Here is a 19,468-nt window from a genome sequence, read left to right as displayed (position 1 = left end):
GTATTTCTTTGTCAGAAAAAATGCAATAATTTTCTAAGCTCTTTTATGCTTTTCTTTTATTTGCATTATGAAGGCACCTTAATTTGGAACCATGTGATACACTAGCTTTACGGGTCAGAGGAGATGTAAACCATACTTTTAAATGCAATTTTAAGCTATAAATAGTCAACCTAGATGCTAATTGTATTTATTCTTCTAAAAATAACTCTGTAATTTTCTATTAGCGTTTTCTTTTATTCAGTCTGATGGCTACCTTGATTTGGAACCATATGATACACTAGCTTTACGGGTCAGGGGAGATGGACGCTGCTACATATCCACTGTAAGTCATTTTTAAGGTAAATGCGAAAAATAGGTCAAAGAAGGAACATAAAATGGAAACTTAAGATGTGACAATGGAGGGAGTAGTTGAAAGAGTTTTTGACTCAATGCTCAAAGCATTGTTGTTGCAACTTTGCCTCTACATAATATTTAACTTTTGTTGTCCTTTCTTGCTCTTTCTTGAACATTGATTTCCATTCAAAATTTTAAGGATGAATTAGAATTCCACTATGTTTATAAGATGGATATCATTTTGAGTTGATATTTATTTGAACTACAAATTGTCTACTAAGCATAGTTCTCTAAATATATGTTAAATTCAAAGCTCTGCTATATATATATATACTAACAAATTTTAATATTTGAATTAAACTTACAAACTAATTATTTATAGTTTAAAAAAGTCAAATTTATATAAAGTGGATTTAATCATTTTTTAAAATTAATTTTTCCTTTGTTGAACTTCAACAAAATCTTGTTGCTGTACACAAACACATACTTAAACCTTGTTACATTGTTTTTATGAATATAACATGAAGTTTGGTTTAGGAAAAAATCACCTCAAAGTCCTATACAACATAAAAATAATAGGCAAGGGTCTCGTTGACTGAGCATTGTTCCACTACAACATGCAGAATTGAATACTTAGTATTCTGAGATGAAATATCAAATCTGCATCTCTTTTTTAAGGATGCTCATATGTGAAAATGTCTGGATTGTATCGTCAAATGAGACAGCTCCAAAGTTCCTTCTTATTGTGGTCTTTCACAAAGTTATAATGATGTGATATGCTGGTTATCACAAAGGGACTTACACTGTTCATTCAATGGATATCAACTTGACTTTAACTTTTTCTATCACTTCCAAACAAACTGTGAGGGAAAGGGTTTAGAAAGCTATTGTATGACAAAAAAGCAAGAAACAGTGAATGTCTTTGTGACTCTACTAGACTTAGTATAGTCATTGACATCAACCAAGCTACTGAGATCTCCTAAGGTAATAATAAGATGTTCAAAGTAATACCATTCCATTAACACCATTTATTGATGCATATCAATATGCAAGCAATAATCAAAGTGAAGTTCATAAATATGTTATTTGACCACGCAAGGCAAACTTACAATCAACAAACAACTAGTGTTTTGGTCTATGCGTGTTCCCAGAGATGCATCCAAAATCACCTCCATTCACTAAACACTATTTCTAACCCACTCTAAGGAATTGGTGAAACCATGCAATACACCAAAGCAACACAATCCACCATGAAGACCAACAATAATTAACTATTACTTTGATAGCATATGGCAACAATTTCAAAAAGTCTCTCCCTTAGCTAATCTAATCTAATCCCCTCTTTGATGAATCTAATTTCTAACCACCTTACAAGTGAGAAGGCCTTGGCCTTTTATAATTGCTCAATTACAATGAAGCACTGTCATCAATTCAAGATTATGGGCCAAGATTAAGCCATTGCCTACCCTAATTAGGGTTTCTACACTATCATCCAATTACATGAAAGCATCACCGTGTGAGCCAATAAGAAAATTGTAATGCTTTTGAAAGCCACTGGAAAAATAGATAAGGTAAGAGGTACTAGATGCTTTCCACATGTACATTTGGCATAATTTGATTGAATGTGTGAATTTTTTGATTAATTGGAGACAAGTGGGTGCCACTTCAACGTCCTTATCTTATAGTCTTGATTAATCCTTTGTTGATGAGAAAATGTCTCTTGAAACTGAACCTTATTTAGCCTTCAATTGTGATGGCATTTCTCAAATTTTCTGCATCTTTGTTCTTGGAGATTTTCTTATTTCCATGATTTTCAAGGTAGTGAAATTTTTTCTTTACATGTAGACTTATCAATTTTCTTTCATAGCTTTTTCCTTGTATTCCACTTTCATAACTTGATGTTGAACTTGGATTGGAATCCTCTTTGTCGCTTTTATTCTCAAACTATCTTGCTTGCTTCGAATCCTCAAACTTGCTCTTGTAGCACCCATTTGTTCTCTTCTTTCTTGAAGTCTTGAATTTGGCCTTGCCATCTTCTCCATGCTCTCCAAGCTTCTCCCTTTTCACATATTAGCTTGCAAAAATGAAAGGGAAATTTTATAAGGCTTACAAAATGATAAGCATAAATATTAAGGAAATTGGGAAGTATATATAATGTGAAATTGCATATAGATCAACTTTTCTTTTACTATAGCAATTTGATCAAGAATGTTGATTTTCCTAAGGTCTGATTTTTAATTTTTAGTTTTTTTTTCAGGATCTCTCCTTCAATTCTGATTTCCATTGTTTTTAAGCCCATATTTTATTTCTTTACAGCCTTCAAATTCTGATTTTGCAAATTAGAGATTTCTCTTTAAACATCCTCCTCAAATTCGACCTTACTATCATGAAATTGCTGCCTGTCACTGTAGAATTGCTTCCTTTTCCTTGATCTGCTTTTGGATTTGATGGAGAAATGAAATGTCTCTCCCCTCTTATATAGTTGATCTTAAAATGAAAGGGCACGTCTTTAGGCAGGGCTGTTTTGTTCTAAGTTTGGCCAATGGAATCATTTTAAATTAATCATTTTATTTCTTAGGAGCAGGCGGACCTTGATTAAGGATGAGATGCAAGGTTTTAAACCCCCAAACAAGTTCATGCAATCTGAATTTAAATTCAATCAAGCTTTGGCAGACTTTTTGTGAGCCGAGATTATGAATCTTGACGAGCATATTCCACCCATTGGTTGAGATTATTTTGCCCTTATTTGCTTTCTTTATATTACACAAAATACAACCTGGTGAGGGTGCTATTCAATCTCCCAACCCCAAAACTTGTTGCCTTTTCTTGCAATGGCACAACTTTAGGTGGTCTTGGGATTAAGAATTGTGCATAGGGTGTGGCTTTTGGGGTATATTGGGATTTTGTATCTTGGGAGGGGGCTAGATTCTGACCTCCTCTCGGGATTGTCCTTCCATTTATTTGGTTTTACAAATCCCTTGAACTTCATGATTCAATCCGATCTCCCAACTTCCATCCTCTAACTCAATTTTCATCTGATTTTGTCATGTATTGGAACTTGTAAAATCATCATTATGGCCTTATATCATTCTCATTTCAACTTGTATTTGAATTATCTTCCTTTTGTTACTTGAAACTCACTTATTCATAGGGGCATTTTGACATGTGTTGGGATTGAGAATCGTTACTAGGGGTTGGATTTTGCTTTGTAGGAAAATCTCTCTTTTCGCTTGGTTTCACTTTGCTGATTCAACCCTCCACTTCTCATTTCATGTTTAAATATGACTTTCAAGGGTGAGTTGTTGTGTCTTTGTCAATTTGATTTGCATTTTGGTTGATTGAAATTTATTGACATGTGATTTCCTACATATTCTCGTATTTTTTCTCATCATACTTAAAGTCTTTGACTGGTTTTCATCTTTTGCGATCCGGAGTTGGCCTTCTCACATTCATTGGAAGTTGAAATCTCGTCTTAGGCTTCCGTCATACTTGGGTGGAAATGAGGTGGGAGTTTGGATTTTGCAAAGAGGAGGCAAAAATGTCATGAGAGTTGAAACTCGACTTGTTCACAAGATTAATTTACTTTTTCAATTTTACTTCTTAAAATCATCATTGTGTTGCTCTTCACTCATTTTTTCATCATTTTGAACTTGAAACTTACCTTGTAATCACTTGGAAACCATTTTGACTTGGGCGTAATTTTGAGGGTTGTCAAGATTGGGAAACTTGGGAGGTGGTTGAATTCTGACCTACTCTTAGGATTTTAATTTTGTTAGTTAATTCTCAATTCTCCAATTTTGTTTCTTCAACAAGGGAGAAATGATTTGTATATATATAACAATGTATAAGAATCTTTTACTTTAAGTTGTATTTTATCTAAATACTGTTAGGATGACAGGTTTCATGTTCTTGGGAGTTATAATATAGATTTTATATTTTGTGAGTATCTAAATAATTCCAAACTTCACCAAATTATAGGATTTGAGACACCTCCATCAATGTTCAAATTGAAATTGGAACAAGGACTTTCAAAAGATTCTAACTTATTTCATCACAAATCCTTTGGTTTCATCTCCACATCCTTGGTTAGGTTCGCCTAACTCTCACTTACACCCTTTGATTAACTTGACTACCTAGCGAGTTAGAGTTGCCCAAGCTCATCTCTAGGACTTGGAGACTTGAAAATTGCCACCAAAACCACTACCCTTACTAACAAGTAAAAGAGGGGTCCTCATTTACAATGGGGCACTGGTGTGAAAACCTCACAACACCTAGCACTCAGTCAATGAAATGTTCTTGAACATTTCAAGAATAAAACTTTTATTGAACCAAGAAAAATTGATCAACTCCATTTTCACCTTTCAAACAACTAGGAAATCAACTCAAAATAGAAGAAATCACTTTTCAAGCTAAGAGCCTTCATCCTTTAGTACTCATGTTTTTGCAAGTGTATTTATTCCCTACTTGATAAGATGATACAAAATCTTCTTAAATCTATTGTAGTTAGCTATTTTGATATCTATGGTTCAAAAACATTTTGGATAGGACCTCATTGACAGTCAGGTTTCCATAGCTTTAACAAGGTAATTGTTGTTATTTTAATATGAACATTGCTCTGCCTTAATTGAATAATACTAGTAGAGATATCTGCTGTCATGTCCCCTCTTTCTTGCTAGTTCTTTTGGTGCCTAGTTAATCTATCTCCACATCTGGATAGATTAACGACATTAACAGTAAGGATGCCTGCCAGTCACTAGAGAAGATTTGTCTTAAGTTCATCATTTAATGTCTTAAAGTACTTTAATAAAGTTACTTTATGTTTTATTAAGACATTCACTTTATAAAGTGACTTAAGTGACTAGAAGATGAAATTGGTGTTTTATCCCACATCTCTTATTCCAACACTCTTCTCTCACTTCGAGGTTATAAGTAAAAGACTGTCTTGGGAAAGACACAATGAATGAATATAAACTAATTCTTCAAATCCTAATGGTCACTTAATTTGTGACTGGATTCCTTCTAAGGATGAAATCCCTTTTAGAAGGTTGGTGAAGCTAGACTCAAACCTAGCTATCACACATCAAAGTTGTATTTAGTTTGAATTTGAGATCTTAAGTGTATGAAAGAAGTGGGAGATAAACAAAAGATGGGTTGGCTTAATACACAACACACCAGTAGTGATCCAGGTTGGGTGTCAAGCAGATAAGTTATTCACATTATCCAAGGTAAAACTTAACACTTGAAATAGCTGCCTTGACGTCCAGTTCAAATACCTATGTTTGTATTGCTATATCGTGGAGTATGGTTTTGGAAAAGAATGGCAGAAGGGATTATCAGTTGGATAGAGTCATCAGTGGGAGCCACGTTTGAACTCAGCTTGGGCCGCGGTATATTAGAACCGACCCACATTTACAGTGTAACATCTGCAAGCCGCTGTTGTCCAGATAGCAGGTCGGGTGTTATTACTGATGGAGAAGAGACACTGCACGTCCCTAGTCTTTAGTAGCAACTACAGGTGACGGAAGTTTGTGAGAAGTTTTGATGCAGTTGGAACTGTTAATAGTGGCAGCCGATAACTGATTTATTGCCTTAAATGAACGATGGTGGATATTGGTTTCAAATACATCTCAGTCGGCTTCCAACAAGGCGCCTCATCTTGAAATCGGGTTTGTACCCAACAAACTTACTCTGTAACTTCACCTTCAGTATGTGATCTTCCTATTATATGCAGTGACAAGTCATATTATGCATAAGAAAATTGATGCTGGAAGTCTACTTTCATAAAATATTAATGTACTGTTCTCATTTGGTGACAAGTTTTCATTTATTATCAAAATTAGTTCATAGCTGAATGTTGTTAAATAACAGGATAATAGTACTGTGATAGATTGCTTGATAGACTGGTTTATTGACAACTGTTTTACATAATTCCTATAATTTTTAAATTCATTGTTCCTTATCAACTCCGACAAAAGAACATTACAGTGGTATTAGAGCCACAAGACTTGCCATGTTGTGGGGAAAAATAGAATATTTGCAGACTGATTTATATCCAAAAATGACAGCCGGGAATGAGTAAAAGACATTATAAATTTAGTTATCTACAACCAGAACAAACAAATTCTTCAGAACATATTGGGATTGAAGATAGTTATTTAGTGGATGAGGAATTAACTTTTGGAACAGGTGAACGAACTGAACAAACTAAACAGGTTGATCAATTTGGACAGGCAAAATAGGTAAACAACAGTCAAATGGCACACAATGAAACTGAATAGGATAGGGAAGTACGGAAAACATTGCGTGCTATTAGAGATGGGCAGAATAACATAGCTGATGCACTTCAACAACTTGCAATTAATATGCAGCAATTAGCTCTTGTTAATAGGAGAGGCCCAAGCCATCACAATAGTGGAAATAGTGTAGATGGTAGCAATAAGACATCCGCTAGAGCTTGGATTCACAAGCTTGATACCTACTTGACATTCAAACCCATGGCAGAGACGGAAGTCGTTAGATTTGCAACAATGCACCTTGAAGGAGCAGCATATTATTGGTGGCATCATGGTTTAGTCACCTAGGATCATGACCTCATAACTTCATATGAGATTTTCAGCTCGAAGCTGATTACTCATTTTGACAGAAAGGATATTGAAGTTTATTACAGGGATTTGGCTCAGTTACGACAAAGTGGGTCCTTGGATAAGTTCATTGATGAGTTTCAGTGGATATAAGTGATGGTACTAGATATGATAGAACAATGTAAGGTGATCTTGTTCACAGAAGGGTTACAGGACAGATTTAGGGGTTTGGTTAAGGTCCTTAAACCAAACACCTTGGATGATGCGATTAAGATCGCCCATGATTTGGATTCACCTTCTTCGCTACTGCAGCCTTCGAAGAAACCCTATAACGGGTCTACATTGTCCCAAAGGAACAAACACCAACAAAAACCAAGTCCACCCTGATTGAATTTTGAGACACGTAATGAACTTGAGGAAGAAATTGTGCTTCACTTGTACGGAACCTTGGACTGATGCAGGAGCATCTAGAGGTATAAGGGCAATCCTGTGTCACCCAAAAAAAAATGTACTTAGACTTAGTTTTTGTTTCATGTCTTTACATTTTTGGATACCCATTTGGGTCAAATAAAGGTTGCAACTCTCACAATTCAATTATCAGTGTGCTAGAAAATCCCGAAAAAATAGGAGCATGCAATTTGGCCATCATTTTGGTGACCTAGAAGGTGTGAATTGGCTAGATGAATGTAAATGTGATTTAGAGCATTCTAGAAAAAGAACCAGGTCAAAAGGCCCCACGGTTTGAAAGTTATTGCAGTTTTTCGGGTTGTGGAGACCTCCTAAGAATGCTTCAAAGTCAGGTTAGGGGCATTAAATGACCTCGAAAAGGGCTGAAAAATGGGGGATGAGCGAAGCTTGTCCATAGGGCTATAGAGCGCTTCGAGAGCTTTCCGAAAATGTAAACGGTTCGTCAATCGGAGCTACGGTTCAAAAGTTATGCCTCCCGGAAGTTCGGGTACCGTTTCTGGATTCTTCTAGATTTGCACCGACTTCTAATGCAGCTTCTAGAACCTTCTATTTGGTCGGTGGATGCCTACTAGCACTTTCTAGAATGTACTCTTAGTCCTTAACCCTCCGGGGTCTATTTAAGGAGATTTCTGGCATTGTAAAAGGCAGTTCGGAATGGAGTTTGAAAGGAGGTACTGAAAGGAGAAATTATCTCCAGATTTATGCTATTGTAAGCCCTTAGGGCATGTTTTGAAGTTTATTTTCCTGTACTATTTGTACTAGCTTATTTTCTCAGTTAATATAATTTTCCCTTTTCTGTTGTGTCCATTCTGTTCTTGGGTTGTGTCCCCATCATGGACTCTTGATCACAGATGCCTTGGTAAAGGCAAGATTCACTATGTTGAGGTTCTTTCAGAGGATGAAGGAGAGCATCAAGAAGGTAGTGATGTTGAGGACAACGAGGAGGAAGAGGTTGAGGAGCAACCCCTTAATGATAAAAAGAAGAAAACCGCTATCGAACAACGTCTTGTTATAGCCACCCTTTCTAGTGACCCAACATCTCATCCTTTCAGGGTGAAGGGTGTTATTAGAGGACAACGCATTGTTTGCCTTTTGGATACAAGAGCATCCCATAATTTCATTAGCACACAGATGGTATCTAAGAGAGGATTGCAAATAGTCGGCATACCCGAGTTCGAAGTGAAGGTAGTAGGTGGGGAAGTTTTGAGTTGCACAAAGAAAGTATCCAGTCTTCAGATGCAGTTTAATGATTATCTTTTAGAGACTAATTTTTTTGTTGTTGATTTGGATGGGTTGGATGCCATTCTGGGTAGATAGTGGCAGGGACACATTTGATCATGAAACAATGCAGTTGGAATTCTTACAGGGTGATTGGTTGATAGACCTAAAGGGCATACTAGATAGTGGACCCAGGTTGATAATAACTCACAGGATGGAAGCCATTTTGAGGCACAATGATATCGAGTGGGTGACACAATGTGTCATCTCTTCTAAGGAGACACAGGATATAGGACAGCAGTACCATTGTGACATCTAGACGGTGCTTGACAAGCACAAGAGGGTGTTTGAGGATTTACCCCTAGGTATTCCACCAGATAGAGGGTTTGAGCATATCATTGAGCTAGAGGAGGGCGCCAAACCCGTCATTACCACTCCTTATTGTCACCTCAGGCATTACAAGGAAGTGATAGAGAAGACAATTAAGGAACTACTAGATATTGGACATATCATGCTCAGTTCCAGCCCTTTTGCCTCTTCAATGGTGTTGGTAAAGAAGGATGGCACCCTTCGGATGTGTATTGATTATTGCGCCCTTAATAAGAGAACCATTAAAAACAAGTATTCAATCCCCTGCATTGATGAGTTACTGGATGAGCTTCATGAGTTGTTTATTTCTTGAAGATAGATCGTCAATTTGGATACCATCAGATACGAGTCCGGGAGGAGGATGTGCGTAAGACAACTTTCAGATGCCACTACAAACACTGAGTTTTTGTAATGCCATTTGGGCTCACTAACACACTAGCTACTTTTCAGTCATGGATGAACCACATCTTCAAAAAGCAACTACAAAAGTGTGTGCTGGTTTTCTTTGATGACATATTGATCTTTAGGAGGACTTGGGAGGAACTTTCGTAGCACTTAGATGAGATCCTTAGCCTCATGGAAGAACACTCTTTATTCGCAAAGGAGTCTTAAGTGTGAATTTGGATTAACTGAGATTCTCTATCTAGGTCACGTGATTGGTGCAGAGGGAGTTAAGGTACATTAGGAAAAGATACAACCAATTCTTGATTGGCTACCACCGAGAGATGTATCTGAGTTGCGAGACTTCCTTGGCCTTTGTCCTTATTACAGGCAATTCACCAAAGGTTTTTACCAAGTAGCAACCCCCCTTATCGGTCTGACACAGAAAGGGGCTTTTAGATGGACAGAGGACTCATAGGCAATCTTTGATAGACTGAAACAGGTGATGAGCATGTGCCTAGTTCTGGCACTTCCTGATTTTTCTAGACTCTTTGTTTTGGAGTGTGATGCTTCAGGGAGCAGAATTGGGGCAGTTTTGATGTAGTACCATCATCCCATAGCTTTTGAGAGCAGGAAACTTAGGGGCAGCGAGCTATTATATTCTACATATGATAAAGAGATGTTAGCCATAATGCACGCCTTAGCGAAGTTTAGACAATACTCGGTGGGAAGTAAATTTACAATGAAGATTGATCATAATAGTTTACGTTACTTCTTGGAACAAAAGGAGCTGAACGAAAGACAACAGAAATGGGTCAGCAAGGCCCAAGCATACAATTTTGACATTGAATATGTCAAAGGGAAAAATAATATAGTTCGCTGATCGCGAAGACCCCCAGTGATAAGAGTGTTGTACCATTTTCGAGATTTCAGCAGATTGGAGATCCCAGCTGTTAGTTGAGTTTTCTAAAAACACTCACGCATGTTAGATTATGGATGGTATACTTCAGGATGATTGGTACAAGGTAATGAATGATATTATATTTAATAAGAATAGAATCTAGCTAGTACCAGAATTTAAAAAGGCATATTATGCACACTATACATGATGCACCTTTAGCAGGTCACCAAGGTTTTTTCAAAACCTACAGGCAGATTAAAGAGAGATTTTCATGGAAGGGGCTAAAAGATGATGTATTGCAGCATGTTAGAGAGTGCCAAACTTGTCAGCAGAACAAGTCAGAATAGGGCTTTCCAGCAGGTTTATTTCAACCTCTCCCTATTCTAGCTCAGAGGTGAGAGTATCTGCATGGATTTAATCACAGGTTTGCCGAGGGTCTAGGGTAGATATTGCATTTTTGTGGTGGTAGACAGATTGACTAAGTTCACGTACTTCTTAGCTAGTGCGGCGGACTGGTCAACCTCTCAGGTGGCTGAGTTGTATTTCGAGAGGTTTTTCGTCTTCATGGATTACCGAGGACTATTGTGAGTGATGGGGACAATAGGTTTCTCAATATCTTTTGGCAAGAGGTTTTCAGATTGATAGGTACAGAGTTGATTTCCAATACTAGCTATCACCCGCAGACGGATGGTCAAACCAAAATAGTGAATAAATGGGTGGAAGGGTATTTAAGAAACTACATTGCAAGTAAGCAAAGAGCTTGGGTTAAATGTTTTTATTTGGGGGAGTATTGCTATAACTCCACATATCATATGTCTATTTGGATGACTCCTTTTCGTGTTCTTTACGGCTACAAACCTCTCTCTTTCATTGATTTGTCTTTATGGGACAACAGGGCTCCCTTAGCCAAAGATTGGGTCCAGGATCAACAGGATATTCTCGGATCTCTTAGAGATAATATTCAGCAGGCGCAGAACCAATAGAAGTTGTATCCTAATCGACATTGTATAGAGTAGAGCTTTGAGATAGGTGACATGGTTTATCTTCATCTCCAACCATATAGATAGAGCTCCCTAAAGAAAAGTGGGTCAGAGAAGCTTAAGCCCAAATTTTACGGACCTTATTGCATCACCAAGAGGGTTGGTGAGGTTGCTTACGAGTTGGATTTACCTAGTGAGTGATAGTTGAATCCACAATGTGTTTCACATCTCATGCCTCAAGAAGGCAATTGGTCAGCAGGTTGTATTGTCAAAAGGCTTGCCTCCACTTGATGAGGAGGGTAGACTTGTTTTGGAGCTGGTAGAGGTGATTGAGACCAGGGAAAAGAAGCTATGAAACAGATCTGTCAGAGAATATCTAGTCCGCTGGAAGGGTTTACCATATGAAGATGCCACTTGGGAAGGTGAGTCTATTTTATAGCATCCAACATTGAGATTGCTTGAGGGTAAGCAATCTCGAGAAGGGAGGACTGTCACATCCCCTTTTTTGCGCTAGTTCTTTTGGCACCTGGTTAATCTATGTCCACATTCGGATAGATTAACGACATTAACAGTAAGGATGCCTGTGAGTCACAAGGGAAGATTTGTCTTATGTTTGTCATTTAATGCCTTAAAGTACTTTAATGAAGTTACTTTATGTTCTATTAAGACATTGACTTTATAAAGTGACTTAAGTGACTAGAAGACGAAATTGGTGTTTTATCCCACATCCCTTATTCCAACACTCTTCACTCAATTCGAGGTTATAAATAAGAGGCTCAATCTTGAGAAAGAGAACGAATGAATAGAAGCTAATTCTTCAAATCCTAATGGTTGCTTAATTTGTGACTATATTCCTTCGAAGGATGAAATCCCTTTTAGAAGGTTGGTGAAGCTAGATGCAAATCTAGCTATTACACATCAAAGTTGCAGTATTTAGTTTGAATTTGAGCTCTTAAGTTTATGAAAGAAGTGGGAGATAAATAGAAGACGGGTTGGCTTAATACACAACACACCAGCCGTGATCCAGGTTGGGCGTCAAGCAAATAAGTTATTCACATTATCCAAGGTAAAACTTAACACTTGAAATAGCCACCTTGACTTCCAGTTCAAATACCTATGTCTGTATTGCTATATCGTGGAGTATGGTTGTAGAAAAGGATAGCAGAAGGGATTATCAGTCGGATAGAGTCATCAGTGGGAGCCACGTTTGAACTCAGCTTGGGCCGCAGTATATCAGAACCGGCACACATTTACAGTGTAACATCTGCAAGCTGCGATTGTCCAGATAGCAGGTCGGGTGTTATTACCAATGGAGAAGAGACTTTGCACGTCCCTAGTCTTTAGCAACAACTACAGGTGACGAAAGTCTATGAGAAGTTTTGATGCAGTCAGAACTGATAACAGTGGCAACTGATAACTAATTCATTGCATTAAATGAATGATGGTGGATATTAGTTTTAAATACATCTCAGTCAACTTGCAACAAGGAGCCTCATCTTGAAATCGGGTTTGTACCCAACAAACTTACTCTGTAACTTCACCTTCAGTATGTGATCTTCCTATTATATGCAGTGACAAGTCATATTATGCATAAGAAAATTGATGCTGCAAGTCTGCTGTCATAAAATATTAATGTACTGTTCTTGTTTGGTGACAAGTTTTCATTCATTATCATAATTAGTTCACAGCTGAATGTGGTTAAATAACAGGATAATAGTACTATGATAGATTGCTTGATAGACTAGTTTATTGACAACTATTTTACATAATTCCTGTAAGTTTTAAATTCATTGTTCCTTATCAAATCTGACAAAAGAACATTACATCTGCACACCCAAAGACAAAATGTCTTGATTTTCCTTTTTCTTTTGATTCAGGTTGAAGAGATGAAATCTAGGATCAATGGGGAGTATACCACTACTCAAACTATCTCTCCTTCCTTGTGCTCGACGTTTTTGTCTCTTCTGATACAACTTTTATTTTCTTTAATACTTCCTTTTGGCCCATAAGCAATGAAGCTAATAAATGGGTTTGGGGAAACCATGACGACACTGAAGTAGGTGTAAGATCTTTTCACTAGCTTCAACTTTTGCTCGAAGACTCTAATGAATTAGGGAAATTAAGTGTGAATAAATGATATAATTGGAAGACTTGGGTTCTTATTACACAATTTATGACTCCAAGCAAATTGAGGACACATTCTTTCAAAAGGTAAGCTTATTAGGAGTCCATCTCTAATTCAAGGGAAACTCACTGATAGATGTGCAAGAAATAATTGAAACAAATCTACTGGGAGCACACTAGAATGTGTTGTATGATATGTGGCCTGACTTCAAACTTGCAAGACAGAGAGAGCAAATATGAAATGAAATGTGTTAAAAGGCTCCATATCAGGGTTTTTTAACGGTTTGGAGGAAATTTTTATTTATTTATTTAAGTGAGTTTGGGCCCACTCCCTCGTGGTCCATGGGCAATCCTTGTTGGGTTCCATAGGTCCGGTTCGGTCTACATAGCGTTTGTGTTTGATGCTATGGGTCTTGGGTCAGCAATGCAAAAGAATTTGTGAATCCGTACTTGGTTCATAGACGAGGATATTTTGAGGATCCAAAGTGTGAAAATGGAAACTTAGCTCAAAAGCCACTAGAGGTCAAACCTTGTTAATGATGATCCATCACATATAATATGTGAACATCAAAAGATCTTTTTGGTACAAAGTCTGGGGATTGGTGCAAGCGAGCTAATCATCGTTGTCAGTCCAATAGGAAATCTGATCTTGGACTTTAAATATATGCTATTTGCAAATAGAAGATTCAAGCCATTGCATAATCAATTAGTAGCCAATGCCCCCTTGAAATTCTATATTTGAGAAACCATTATAAAATCTAATTATCACCATTTGATAAAAGTTGCTTTGAAACTAACATTGTGTCATGTGATATCGACATTCATGAACTTTTTAAAGGCGGATAATTTAGTAGTGAGGTGCAAATTTTTGCATGTGGGGGTTGTATGGGCCCTGCATGAGCTAGGAAAAGGCTTTTGTCATGCATTGTGGGAGGTGAACTTGCACACACATAAGATGGGCTCAAATGAACTTATATCAAGAGTTGTAATGGCCTACCAAGGAACCCTTGGAATGAAGGGTTAAATATGCACTTAATAATTATTTTTCTAAACATAAAGATATAAACCACATAATCCAATGCATCAAATAACCATATCACATCATCAAGGATAAACTTACAAGGAGTGACTCATGATCCTCACATGATCGTGCACAAGTGAAAGTCTTATACACACTTCTAGAGGTTCCCAAGCAACCGAAAACTCAAGCATGAACAATATTGGCACATTCACACTATCGAATGAGAGTTCAAACTTCGTCCACGAACCTCATGGGTCATGACTGGCCCTTCGTCAGTGGTCGCTTATCAAGGAGATTGCTACATCCTCATTGCAAGTGAATACAAGAAGCCAAATAGTATGAATGAGGGAAACATATCCAAACTTATCTGGATTCAGATTGCTATGACTAAGAAGGCTTCACTGGGATAAAGGGTATCCAAAACAAAATTCACTTTTCCAACTTATCCTCGGGAACTACTCCCTGTTTTAAATGTGACATTTCATATGCAATATGAAAAGTATCAAATGTGTTGAAACAATCAGCAAGTGTGATGAATGACATGTCAAATGCTTTTTTTTGCTTTACTTACGAGCAAAGTAAAGTTAGACACTAAAATATGAAGACAATCTAGATTCTAGCACAAGGAAAGCTTGCGGACACCAATGTGTGGCTAAGCTTTCTCCACATCGGGGAGTACTGGACAAAACTCAATGGGCATAATGCATAGAAATTGTGTGAACATTGTAGTAAATCATCTAAATTAATATTGCATCTATATTAAATATTTCATTTAAATTTGAAACCTTAAATAATCATTTATAGCAATATGGGCATATGCCAATGTAAATCTCCATAAAATTGCACAACAACACAAAAGGCATAACATAACAGGAATCCATGATAATCATCTTAACATTTTGCCTTAGTTATCGGATTCGTGCCCTAGAGGCCGGATCCGGATTCGGGTCCGATCCGGATCCGGATTCGTGCCTGGATTCGTGCAGATCCGGGCAGGATCCTTGTTTTACACAGTGGATTCGTCAGGATTCGTGGGCCACGAATCCTGACGAATCCACTGTGTAAAACAAGGATCCTGCCCGGATCTGCACGAATCCAGGCACGAATCCTCAAGGATCCAGTGTGAATCCTCAAGGATCGACAGGTTTAAGTGAGTCTAAGTTATTTAATATGACTTTTTAAAATATATTTTTTTGCTTTCTAGTGCTAAAATGACCTTTTTATGCATTATATATACTAATAAATGAGAGAAACAAATAAATAAATAAATAAATATATATATATATATATATATATATATATATATATATATTCACGAATCCTCCACGAATCCTAATCGGGAAAAAAAAAAATCACGAATCCACGGATCCGATTCACGTGCCCGAATCGGATTTGTATCCCGAATCGGTAACTAAGCATTTTGCCAATATTCTTGAATGCAAATACCCCAGATATGATTATAAAGCATCATCATGTTGATTTGATCAAAATAATAAAACATGTAACAACATTTAAATCAGCAATAATATTGGTAATTGAAATAATGTATGGTAAACAAATGCATGACTCAGTGCAACCACCAGATCAAATCACATAGATAACCATGCCTTAGCAACATTTGTAATGTCCCCAATAGGTTTATCCTTTGAATATTAGGGCAATAGCTTTCAATTTACCATAACAAAATCTACTAACTGAACTATATGTGAGAGTGCCACCCTCTAATCATCAATAATATATGTCTAGAAGTGAATTTGATATGATTTATAATACTTGAGACAATGACAATAAAGTCTGATCCCGTTTGGGTAATAGATGTTGTCGCCTCCAATATGATTATTCATGGAGTTGTTGTGTATAGCTTGAAGATAGAAGGTTATAATGGATAGGTTGGTACTGTTCCCAAAAATTAGGCACTAGTGTTGTCTATCCTTTGTGCAATCAATTATGCTAGCTTAGATAATTCTTTCAATAAGCAAGTCCACATTGATTTTAAGCAAGGTATACTTTCCCAATAAGGAACTAAGAATTTAGATTGCAATTTTAATCGTTCCTTATAACCTGTAGTATTCTGTCCTGAAAGAATATTTAATGTTGATGTATCTACTTAATGGATAGATTTCTGATAGGGCCAACCCCAATAATAAATCTTTAATAATACTGACTGTGATTTCAATCCTCTACGGTTTCTTATGGAGTTCCATAGTCCATCTGGTGAATATGTCTGAGTTACCCAATCTGAGTTATGAGAACCCTTTGTTTGAACGTGATCAATCTTACTAGAAATTGTGTCGTGGTCTTTTGTTTGCAACGTTTGACGTAGGTATTCTTCCTCTGCGCTCAATGTTAGGAATCCTCTTATCCCGTCTACAATGTAGAGGCCAAGGTTTGATCACTTTCTTCTGCTTATAGCGACCTTCATATATAATCTGCTTGTTGCTGCCATGTGTTCCTTCTTTGTTCGCCGGAGTATGATTGAGATCTCCTTTTGTTTGATCCTGTTCGATGCCCCTCTTCCTTTTCAGCGTCTATGTGTCTTCTCACTGTGATTGGTGACTGAACCTTCCTCTTTCCGTTCGTCAAACATTGGTGGTTTTTAGAATTCTTTCTTCGATGCTTCCCCTCCTTTCCTGTTTTTCTCCTTCAATATTTATAATTGTTAAATGGGAACGTCGTGGCCATTTGATGTAGCTCATTCCTTCATTTGAATGAAAATGTTTATTATATATTATAATATAATAGCATATTGTAATATGTTTTTAATAGTTATTGATATTTATTTATTTAAGTCTTTATTGTATTATAATATAATAATATATTAAGTATTTATTTAGTGATAAAGGAAATTGTTCTATTTACTTAACAATTCATTTTAGTAATAAAAATATTCTTTATTTAGAGAATTACATATGTCTATTCTGGAGTTATTTTTATGTTTTATAATTGAAGATTATTTTAATCATTTTGATAATTGTAATGTTTATTGCAATAATATTTATTTGTTATAATATTATAATAACACTTATTTAATATATTATTAGGCAGATAAATGTTTAATATAATATTATATGAATAACAGATTATATTGTATTACTTATTATTTAAATATTATATTGATTATTGTGTCATTGTTCTAATTAATTTGACCTCTGAGATTGGGGATATCATAGTCCACCTTGCCCAAAATTGCTTGTCCTCAAGCAATTCAAATCTTCAATATGAAAGATTGTGTGCTATGTTGATATCCACTTTGATCATCTTGCAGCAAAAATTTTAACTCGAGATTAGAATGACATATATTAGAAAATTATATTACAAAGTACTAAGAATAATTCAAAGAAAAGAAAACTTATCTTGGATGTATTATAGTACTTCTATGCTCCATGTTATGCGTTGTCTCTTCCCATGACGAGTCCTAATTAGTACACTTATAATTGCTCGGGGTGACTTTATTTGTCCAAGATCTTATGGTTATCCTTTAAGGTCTCATTTATCTCTTTAATCCATAGGAGAGACTTCATCTCTTCCTTGGCCTTTATGAACGCCTCTTTAGGATGCATCCATCTTATAATCCTTGGGAGAGACTCTGTCTCACCCTAAGGCCTGTATGGATATCTCTCTAAAGACTATCCATACCTATTAATCCTTAGGAGAGATTTTATCTCATCCTAGGCCTCTATAATATCTTCTCTGTAGTGGGGTGCCTTAGCAGTTCTCCCTAATCATAGTGTAGTAGGGTGCCCTGCTAGCAATTCTCCCTTTACTATCACTATAATAGGGTGCCCTCAGTGGTTCTCCCTTAACTATTCTTGTAATAGGGTGCTCTAGCGGTTCTCCCTTAATTACAGAGCAATAGGGTGTCCTGACCACGATTCTCCCTACATACCACTGTAATAGGGTGCCCTAGCTATTCTCCCTTAATTAATTCTGCAATAGGGTGCCCTAGCAGTTCTCCCTTAGTTACAGAGCAATAGGGTGTCCTTACCGCAGTTCTCCCTACATACTGTTACAATAGGGTGCCCTAGCTATTCTCCCTTATTGCCCTCTTAGGAAGGTGCTAACAATAGGGTGTCATTAGCAGTTCTCCCTTAATTGCCACTCTTTCCTTTTATTTAATTTAAATACTAAAGTTTTATTAATAATCATAAAAATATGTATATATATGTATTGTTTGATATTTACACTTCCTAAAATGTTGAACTTCCTCAAAGCTTCAATGACTCTCTAGTCCCACATCCTCTTTCGATCATTGTTCACACTCTTGTTCTGAAGCCTCTTCATTATTTATTTCGTGTGTTGCTTCTATTTGATGGAGTTGGCTTTTCTTGTCACACTTATGTCTAGGTTCCCAAGGGCCTCTGCATCTAAAACATATGCCTTTCTTCAATTTATTCTCCTTTTTCTTTTGGGCCTCCTTACTCTGGCATTGGTGTCCTCTGCTCCATTTCTCTTTGCAAAAATAACATTCTTTCTCTTTTTGGTCTTTGTGCGATTCTTCATTTTTATGCTCCATCTTAGTCGAGAAATTCTTAGATCTTTCTTTTGATGAATTAGATTCCACTTTTCTAGCCTTCTGAATGGCTTCTTCCACTGTTTGAGGTTCTAATGGGTTGACTACATTTTTGATAGAATCCTTAGGCCTTCAACAAATAAGTATGTAAGCCTCTTTTGAGATAAATTTGGGACCATGACTACAAGTATTTGGAATTCATTAGAGAATTCTTCCACAGTTCCGTTCTGCTTTAAATGGGTTAATTCTTTGAAGTACCATTCAGGTTCAACTTGGCTGAATCATTTGATCAGTTTTTGGGAGAATTCCTGATATGAGTTTATGTTTTGATGTCCTAAGGAGAGAAGCCCATTGTGCCACCATTCATGTGCCGTACCTTCTAAGTGGAGTATAGTAAATTATAGTGCGTCTTCCTCCGTCATTGGGCTAAGAGTAAAATATGTGTTTAATTTTTGAAGCCAAGCATGGGCTGTCATTTTTCTTGACCCATCAAAGTTGGGCAATATCACTTTGTTTACCTTGTGTTTCAAATCTTTATTAACATATCTTTTTGTTCTTTTAGGAACTTCATGTTTTTGACCC

The 19,468-nt window shown here is 36.7% G+C and overlaps 1 protein-coding gene across 2 annotated transcripts in view; it reads left to right on the top strand.

Moving 5' to 3' along the window:
• The window catches only part of LOC149537093 (putative complex I intermediate-associated protein 30), a 174,766-nt gene that overhangs the window by 137,102 nt on the left and 18,196 nt on the right, over positions 1-19,468 (top strand). The window contains exon 5 of one of the 2 annotated variants that reach the window (XM_089807087.1): positions 242-322. The exons of the other annotated variant lie outside the window; for it this stretch is intronic. Coding sequence (XP_089663213.1) covers positions 242-322 — 81 coding nt within the window. The remainder of the gene's footprint in view (positions 1-241; positions 323-19,468) is intronic. 2 annotated transcript variants of the gene reach the window in all.

The sequence above is a fragment of the Cupressus sempervirens genome, chromosome 10, assembly GCF_028749045.1.
Source record: "Cupressus sempervirens isolate cs-2001-9-10 chromosome 10, ASM2874904v1, whole genome shotgun sequence".
Classification (NCBI taxonomy): Eukaryota; Viridiplantae; Streptophyta; class Pinopsida; order Cupressales; family Cupressaceae; genus Cupressus; species Cupressus sempervirens.
This window is presented reverse-complemented; position numbering and strand designations above follow the sequence as displayed.